Source organism: Lontra canadensis, unplaced genomic scaffold (genome assembly GCF_010015895.1).
Source record: "Lontra canadensis isolate GAN:19392208 unplaced genomic scaffold, GSC_riverotter_1.0 scaffold112, whole genome shotgun sequence".
NCBI classification, from domain to species: Eukaryota; Metazoa; Chordata; class Mammalia; order Carnivora; family Mustelidae; genus Lontra; species Lontra canadensis.
The window spans coordinates 4,419,488-4,429,248 of NW_022631106.1; the positions used below are offsets into that span (position 1 = coordinate 4,419,488).

At 39.7% G+C, this 9,761-nt stretch overlaps 1 protein-coding gene across 3 annotated transcripts in view; it reads left to right on the forward strand.

The window, feature by feature from the left end:
* Positions 1-9,293, forward strand: part of IL18R1 (interleukin 18 receptor 1) — a 32,484-nt gene extending 23,191 nt beyond the window's left edge. For all 3 annotated transcript variants that reach the window (XM_032840385.1, XM_032840384.1, XM_032840382.1), the window contains 4 exons: positions 1,626-1,765; positions 2,933-3,094; positions 7,063-7,221; positions 8,905-9,293. In XM_032840385.1, coding sequence (XP_032696276.1) covers positions 1,626-1,765; positions 2,933-3,094; positions 7,063-7,221; positions 8,905-9,260 — 817 coding nt within the window. In that variant the 3' untranslated portion in view covers positions 9,261-9,293. The remainder of the gene's footprint in view (positions 1-1,625; positions 1,766-2,932; positions 3,095-7,062; positions 7,222-8,904) is intronic.
* Positions 9,294-9,761: the final 468 nt, after the last annotated feature.

Sequence of the window (9,761 nt, forward strand, 5' to 3'; positions counted from 1 at the left end):
CCCCCCCCAACACCCCTCTGCAGGAATGGTCACTCTTATTAAAACAAAGCATGCTCAGCCTGTGGTCATTTAAGTGTTTCTGAATGACTTCGGGTCATTACTCTACTTAATAATGTATTGATACACTCAGGTTTTAGTGAGTAGTGATCCCAAGGTGTCTGTCACCTTGGCTGCAATCTTGAGGTTTTTTTCCTGCCTTTTACACTTCAGAATTTTCTTTGTCATCATGCCGGCAGCTCTCAATTCTTGCTGACACTTGTTGGTGAGTTCCTAACATTGTCAGGTGTGTGGCCTCACCCGACAGCAGACGTGTAAACATGGGTCCCGCTGAATGGCATGGGCGCCTTGCCACTGTGTCTTCTCCTCAGCATCGGACCCTCACTGGAGTTCTGCAGTCCCCCTTCTAGTGATCTATCGCTAATCTTTGGAGGGATAGAAGACCAACTCACCAAACTTTTTGAAATGGAGCTTAAGCTAAGCTAGGGGAGCCAGGTAGTCTTTCTTGAGAGAGTTAGGTGATGAGCTTTATTCTGCCGCTGGCCTTTTGTGCCTTACTTTCGGGGTCTTTCACTGATGTTAGATAGTTGATATTCCTGGATTGGTGACTTCTGCACAGAAGTATGTTCTAACCTGTGTTTGAGACCGTTGAAGCTAAGGTGGGTTCCGTGTCCCGTGTACTGGAAACACCTGCTGCTAGGGGATGGCAGGTGAGTGAGCCACCTGGGGAGGGCTTTCCCAAGTTGTCATTGGCAGGGAAGCAGATATCATGAGCTGTTACCTCGGATCAACGACAGCACAACGTGGATCTTTTGAGAAGAGAAAGACAACTTTCTGCTGGTGTTTGTCTGAGTCATTTTCTGACACCTCCTGAACAGCTTAATTGGTATTTCTCACATGCCTGTGGGTGCATCTGAGGATAGTTTCATTCTTTTTTAATTTTTTTAAAGATTTATTTATTTGAGAGAGAGAGAGAGCATGCAAGGAGGGGAAGGGCAGACGGAAAGGGAAGGAATCTCAAGCAGGCTCCACACTGAGCTCAGAGCCTGACACAAGGCTCTATCCCAGAACCCTGAGATCATGACCTGAGCCGAAGTCAAGAGGCAGACACTTAACTGACTGAGCCACCCAGGGGCCCCAAATAGTGTCATTCTTAAGTTTATTTTCAATGCTGAACAAAATAAAAGTGATCTTTAGGATCGCATGGAGAAATGTGATAGGAATCTGTATTTATGCCAAACCATTTGCCGCCTTGTCACAATCCATGGAGACCTCCCTGTGGGAGGAACGCTAAGTGGTTAGGAGAAGAGAAGGAGGGGAAATAGTTGAGAGACTATTTTCTTGTGTTTTCAACTCAGCATCATTACCTTCTAGCATATTCATTCTGGACAGTGCACGGTGTCGTTCCCTAGGTGATCTCAGGAGGGCTGTTTCTGTTTGCCCTGACACTCTCCGGAGGAGTCAAGGTTCATGGTTGCCCACACCCTGAGTCCCCATCAGAAAAGGAAGGTTCCATGGAGCCAACAGATCCACTGCTTTTGAGTATTTTCACATGAGAACTCCACTCTCGTGGGTATTGTTGCTGGCAATGACCAAAGCCTATCACAGAATCATTTCCTCTTTTACAGGACTCCAGATGGCAAATTGTATGCATCAAGAATATTGAGAATTGAGAATATTAATGAAAAAAATCTAAACTTTTCATATAATTGTTCTGTGGCCAGCGAGGGAGGCACAGACATTATAAGCTTTGTCTTGTTGAAAAAAGGTATGGGAAAGTTTTGTCGTGGAAGCTTGTGGAAGCTTAGAATATTGCAGCTGAGAGACCCCTTGAAGATCGCCACTCTCTCCTTTTACACCCCAGGAAGCAAGCTCCCAAGAGATAAAATGGTCTACCTTGTGTCACAGGCATTTAGGCTAACCTGGGGCTCAGTCCCCTGCTGGAGTCCCCTGTGCATTGATTTTGTGCAGAGAATGAAAACACTATTCTTTTGTCCTCAATCATTTTGCAGACCCAGGTAGAAACCAGAGGCCTGAACAGGGAAGCAGACGCAGACTGGATGCAGAGATGTGTGGCTGATGTGAAGGAGAGGCAGGCAGGGCAGCTCTGGCATGCCTATGACAATGGGAGGCAAGCTTGCAGCTCAGCATAGGGTGAGGCCAATGATAATGATTCTACTATTGCCTCCAGCCTACCTTAGCTGGGCACAGAGCACAGGGCACAGGGGACCCTTGGGTGTGGTCATTCATTCACCAAAGATTGACCAAGGCCTCCCTTCCTTGAACCAGTCTCTGGACCTGGCAGGTGGACAATTGTTAGGTTGCATTGGTGGTCTCCTAAAATTTTGCACTGCCTGACTGATGGAGCATTCCAGAACCGTCCCCCTCTGTCCTCTACCAATACAATACAACCCAGGGCCATTGGCCCAGTAGCTGCTCGGAAGTGGCTTCATACTATTGCGAAGACACTAAGAGTTAAGGACATCAGTGACTTTCCCTAGGACACAGACTAAGTGATAGAGCCAGGTAGGGAGCCCAGATGACCTCAGTTCAGCACCTGCTCTCTCAAAAACTATGTAGTTCCATTTATGTTTACAATATACTAACTAAGACATTGGTTTGGGTCCCTCTGCATTTCACCCTGGTATCTTACCATCCTAGAGACTCGCCTTCCCCAGGTGGGGATAGGCTATATTACAATGATTTCAGTTCAGGTCTCTGAATGTCCTTGTACACACTTCTGTTCTTTAAAAAACTGGAGTGGAACAATTAGTACTCTGGACCAAAGACCGGCATGTGGACGAAGTCAATGGAATGTATCAGAAAGACACCTGGATTCATGTTCAGTGTAAAAACTTGACAACTGTGGTATGATGTTGGAGGACACTGGTAAACTGTCTTTCACTAGTTGTTCCTGTTTTCTTTTTCTTTCTAGAAGATATGGTTGACATCCCAGGCTACGTCTTCACCAGAGGAATGATCATAGCTGTTCTGATCTCAGTGGTGGTCGTGTGCCTAGTAATAATGGGCATCATTTATAGAGTTGACCTGGCCCTATTTTATAGAAATTTCATGGGAAAAGATGAAACATTAACAGGTAATGGATATCGTAATACTGGGATTTCTTTTCTTATGGCTTCATTAAGAAACCGAATAAAGAAACATTAATCTTCCTTTCATTTTGATTATATTGTTGTCTTACTGTGTGGGAGAGGTTTTCCACAGGAAAGACTGGTTTGAACAGATCATCCATCATGAACGTTGTCTCGTATCTTTTTTTGTGCTTACTTGTATGTTGCCAAAAATTATTTGCCAAGCAATTGTTAATTGTTTGATATATGTATGTCATGTCCTCCTAAATGCCCTGTGAGTTGCTTGTGGCTAGGGACTGTCATTATTCACACATGATCTGGACACCTTATATAATGTGCACATTCAATAAACTTCATTAAATAGAATTGAATTGTATTGTAGTTCATTATTTTAACCTGACAAAGTAGGTAGCCTTATGTATCTCTAAGAACCCTGAACTAGAAGCCAAATGACCTGGGTTCTAGCTTCCTATATCTGTGTTTTTCTCTATGGCTGTTTCTATCTGAGGACTCTATTATTCAATCTGATTTCTCTATTTTAAAGGTAATTTGAAGAAGTCCTCAAGTTTAAGATAATTACTGAATTGTGTCAACTATACTTAGGTAAAAAAAGATAATTCCTGAATTGAAACAAATCAGTCTAATCCATTGCACTTGCTCTGTGTGTGTGTGTGTGTGTGTGTGTGTAGGACACAGTTCAAAACACAGAAAGTCTAAGAGTAGAAAATCACCTGTTAGCCTTTCCCATGTCTCTGTTTCTCACATCATCTGTCACTGATAGTATATATATCTAAATAAATATGGATATGGGATCAAATTCCCCTCCTGTGCTAAAAACAAATCTTGGCCAATCATGTACACTCTTCTGAACTTCTTTGTTTTGCTATGCCTTGGATGCCCTTCCATAACAGTTTAGAAAGCCTCCTGTTAGAGTCGTACAGCATTTTATATCTGAAGATGTATCCCTGTTTGTTTGGTCACCTTTTGAGTTATTCACAACCTTTTGTTATTACAGAAATGATGTGACCCAGAGTTTTGTAGAGTTATCGTTTCATCTGTGTGCAGTGTAACTGAAGGAAAAACTTCCCAAAGTGGAATTGCTGGTGATATTGAAGGGTAGATACAGTTGTTCATTGGATAGGCATAGCAAATTTGATCTCCCTTCTATAGTACTCCTACCACCTTCAAAGAATGGGGGTTACTTTTTCTGCATGGCCTTACCCACAACCTTTTGGCTATATGCCAATCTGATAGGTAAAGTTATATCTCAGTGTAGTTTTCATTTGTATTTCACTTACTATGCAAGAGTGTAATTTTTCATTTTTTTAAGGCTCATTTGTATTTACATTCTCAAAGTACTCATTCATATCCTTTGCCACTTTTCTATTGTTTTTTTTTCCTCTTATTTATTTCTAAGAGCTATTTATATTTTAAGGAGGTTAACTATTATCTACACTATGAAGGTAGTAGAAAGTATAGACAAAAAACTTGGCCTTTTTTCCCTCTTGTTTATTTCTAAGAGCTATTTATGTTTTAAGGAGGTTAACTAACTATTGTCTATACTATGAAATGAAAATATTGTTCTTGGATTGTAGTTTGTCTTTTGATTTTGCTTATATTAGTGTAATATGTGGAAGATTGTTTTATTTTTCTTAAAGTATAACTGACACAGTGTTATATTAGTTTCAGGTACACATTTTTATCATTATGGAAGATTTTTTTAATGTACTCAAGTTTATCCTTTTATGGTTTCTAGATTTGTGGTCACAAGTAGAAAGATCTTGACCACAAGTTACAAAAGAAGTCTCATGTTTCTGTGGGATTTTTCTAGATTCATGATTCACATTTACAGCTTTTAGTTAATAATATCAAATTAACAAAGCCAATTAATTAAGCTTTGACCTTAATTATGTGTATGCAATTTTGGGGATGAAGAGAAACACTATAACTGAGAGGTCTATTTTTGGTACCTTTTTGAACAGGTTTCTACTTGCATGGACCTGAACATATCTCAAAATGGGCATTCGCTAATACCTTTCTGATCTTCAACAAAGATTTTTTTTTCCCCTCTCTGTTGTGTTTGACCCAATTCACAGATAATTTTTTTCAGTTCACACTTCCTGCTTCCCAGCATGGCAGTGCATAGAAACATTTACAGATGGGCTCTACATCAGCTCTATTTCAAGTATGACCTGTGACAGTGATAAGTCGTGAAAAAGCCAGAAATAGAGACATAAGTACAAAAACTAAAACTTTCATAGCAATTTGATATTGCTGCAATATCCAAGAATGTTTTCAGTATTAGTTTTTGAAGGACTGGAAATGAAAGAAACCAAACAACCCAAATCAGTCAAACTCAATGAAAGCATGGTCATTCGCCCAACACAGTTTGAGAAGCACTAGCCTGACTCCTTAAAGCCCCAAATATACATTCACATGAGGGTTTTGTTTATACAGAACCCAAAATAATTATTATTAGTTTCTAAATACCTTATCTTAAACACTTCACTTTGTCAGTTATCAAAGCCAGCAAGTCATTCAATTACGTGGGTTTAAAATAAATTGTAATATATATTACAAGATTTGCTAAACCAAAAAGAGAATTGCTTGAAATTGGGCATTTCAATGCAATCAATAGTTGAAAAACAATTTTTCATCTTTCATGGGTAAGAGTAAAGCTGTACTCCAACCCCTGTACCATCTAATCAATTATCATGGGACAGGGATAGACCATTCCCCTCCCACTTCCCCTTCTTCTTCTACCAATCCCAGTTAGCATCAATTGCGTCATTTAGGACCTGACTCAAAATTTCCTTTTCTCAGGAAGCAGGGCCCCTAGAGATCACTCTTTAGTCTCTGACCACATTGATTCTGCTTATTTTGCCTGTTTTGTTACACTGCCTCGCACTGCTAATGTGTTATTTGTAAACTTTTTCAAGTTGTTGCATTTGCTTGCTTTGTCTTCTGAGATAGGTTGGATGAAGGTAGAAGAAGGACATGTATATAATTTTGCAGTTTCCCAGTTAGTACGGTGGTCTTTGTTATTTAGGTAACACTTTCATCTTGACTTTGTCCCATTAGCCTTCTGAACATTGCTTTATGATTATCAGGAATTTAATAGGAGCCAGTGTTATTATTCATGAAAATCTTTCAATAGACCAGAAATTTTCATATTGGCATCTAGGACCATATTTACTTTTAAATATCACAGCACGTGTTGTGATAGCCCAGTGTTTAAATCACCTCTATTGTTTCTTCCTGCTTGCCAGTGTAAACGCTCTGCTTTGTTTCTGTCTTCGTTTTCCAGTGGGTCATTTTGAGTATAGACATATTAAGATGCTGGTAGGATTAGGTAATAAGAAAAAGCCGAGGTGAGATTTGCTTTCCATTCCTGGAACAAGGACATAGCTGGGCTCCTTGGCCTTTTGTTGCCTTTAAATTACTTTAATTCCTGGATTTATATCTTGTATTTCTCTCCATCACTCTATGGTGTCATACAGTGAGAATCTTAATCTACATGCTTAAAAAACAATTTGCTAATTGGTTGCTTGATTAGCATTTGAGGTTCATGGAGGCTATTTTTTTGTGTGTCTTTAATAATAATTGAATTTATTTCTTGTTTTTTGACAACTTAAAAAATCAGAGAGAGCAAATAATGCCTAAAAAGAATCATAGAACCAAAAAATATTTGATGAATTTTATGAGTTACCTAGTTTAAACATGTTTGTTTTGTTTTTTAATTGGTTTTCTGGCAAAAAAAAATATTTTCTGTATCCTTTTTTTGAATGGCTTCATTGAGCTCTAACTGATGTACAAGGAACTGCACATATTTAATGGGTACAATTTAACAAGTTTGGACATGAGGATACTCTGTTTAATCTTTTTCCTTTACGATGGTTCCTCTCCCATTTTTCACAACTTTCACTCAAATTTTATTTGCACTGTAATTAAAAGAGTAAACCTTATTTCCTAGATGGAAAAACATACGATGCTTTTGTGTCTTACCTGAAAGAATGTGGACCCGAGAATGGAGAGGAGCACACCTTTGCTGTGGAGATTCTGCCCGAGGTGTTGGAGAAACACTTTGGGTATAAATTATGCATATTTGAAAGGGATGTGGTACCTGGAGGAGGTAAGAAAGTAGTACCAGATAGAAAACCAGTGGGAAGATTTTCTTTTTAAAAGCTGAGTAGTGTTTATGAAAGGCAATCCTGTTTTGCTTAAAAACAAAGGAATAAACACGATCCTGTAAACCAGAAATAATCAGCTAAATCAATATAATATTTTATACAACAGAATTGATCCCTGACTTAACACATGACCCTCTGGACTATAAACATCATTCATTCTTACCAGAAAATACTCATTCTTTATTGGGTTGGCACTGGTGTGAAAATTATAGTAGCAGATAGGAGAGTTATAAAAGGGTAAATAAAGGGCGATTGGTGATTCATGTCGGATTTTAGTTATGCAGTTCAGTTTTTTTATTAGTATCTGAATACAAATGACCGTAAAACACATATTGAAGCAAATTCCAGTTCGAAGCCAAGAAATTAAGTAACATGTCTGTATTTTCTCTGAGGTCTTCCAGAGCAAGTATTTGAAATCTGGTGTCAGAATACCTTGGGTGCTGATGCATTACCAAGGATGCAATATAAGTATTTCTATTGCCACCATCACTCAGTCAGCCAACGTATACTCGTGGCAAATTCTGAGCTGGGCATTGAAGACATGGCAGTAAATAAGACACAGCTGTGTTTTCCCCCTCCTAGATTACAACTGAGAAAGGGAAAATACTACCAATTAGAAGGAGAAAACATACTATTTTTTCTTAAGATTTCATTTATTTATTTGACAGACAGAGATCACAAGTAGGCAGAGAGTGGGGGAAGCAGGCTCCCTGCTGAGCAGAGAGGCCAATTCAGGGCTCCATCCTAGGACACTGGGATCATGACCTGAGCCAAAGGCAGAGGCTTTAACCCACTGAGCCACCCAGGTGCCCCTACTTTTTAATAGATAGATAGATAGATAGATAGATAAAATAGGTTTGTTCTTAGTTTTCAAATGAAAATAAAGACTGTATGTATATTTAATTATAAAGAGCTTGGGTCAAAACCTCTATTGGAGAAGGGGTAGAGATCTAGCCCAGAAGTTGACAGTCGATCACCCATGGGTCAAATCCAGGCTATCAGCCTTGTTAAAACACAGCAAAGAGCTGTTCATGTGTGGTCTGCCAGCTGCCTTTGAGCTAAATAGCAGAGATGGGTAATATAAAACCAGAAACAGTCACTCTCTGGCCCTTTACAGAAAGTTTGCCAACTTCTGGTCCAGAATCGTGGTGGGATATATATATTTTTATCTTTAAATTCAGATTTCAGGGTGTTCCTCCCTGCCTGCCGAGAGGTGAGATAGCATCACAGGACTCCAGAAGCAGACCGCCTAGGTCCTGACTCTGACTCTAGAATTGGCTGACTATCGAATTCTGGTCTAGTTGCTTAACCATTCTGTACTTCGGCTTTTTCATTGGTAAAATGGTGGTGATAACGACACTGTCTTTGTAGGATCATTGTGATGCTGTAATGAGTTGATATACATAAAACATCTAGAAGAGGTTTTGGCACAGAGTAAGCGCCAAGTGTTCATTATTGCTGTTACCTGGATGATTGTTTTTAACAGTGTATAAAAATTGAGAATAAGTGGTTTGTCTTGAAAAACTTATTAGTGAAGTAGAGTTAAATAATACAAAATCAGACCTTCATCTCCTGTCTGCCTTTTTAGTTCTCTTTAATTACTATGCCACATCTTGCATTTTCAGCTGTTGTTGACGAAATCCACTCATTGATAGAAAAAAGTCGAAGACTGATCATTGTCCTAAGTAAAAGCTACATGTCTAATGAAGTCAGGTACGAACTTGAAAGCGGACTCCATGAAGCACTGGTAGAAAGGAAAATTAAAGTCATCTTAATTGAGTTTACACCTGTGAGAGACTTCATGTTCTTCCCCCAGTCACTACAGCTTTTGAAATCCCACCAAGTTCTGAAGTGGAATGCTGATAAACCTCCATCGTATAACTCAAGGTTCTGGAAAAATCTTCTTTATCTGATGCCTGCAAAAACGGTCAAGCCCTATGGAGCTGAATCTGAAGTCCTACCTGTTCTTTCACGGTCCTGAGCTTTAGGAAAGCTGAACATAAGAACTGTTGACGCTCTGGGCCCGGAGTGGATGGGCCTGTTTTTAACAAAGGCACTGTTAAAAATATTTACCTCTCTGAAAATCCTTCTTACGGTTCGAAGACGACAGTCGTCATTAGGTTGCCAGGGCTAAGACTGAACAATGAGCTGCGCTCATGTGCTCCTGGAGGAACCTGGAATTCCAAAGCAATGCATCTCCTCTTTCTCCCTCCTCGATAATTGGCTATAGGTGTTCATTCTCAATTCATGTTCAGGAACTGTGAGGCAGGGCATGAAGCAGAATACCTTAGGCCCTTATAAAGGGCCTGTCTCTATGTTTTGTTTTGTTTTTATTTCTTTTCAGCGTAACAGTATTCATGGTTTTTGCACCACACCCAGTGCTCCATGCAATCCGTGCCCTCTCTAATACCCACCACCTGGTTCCCCCAACCTCCCACCCCCGCCCCTTCAAAACCCTCAGATTGTTTTTCAGAGTCCATAG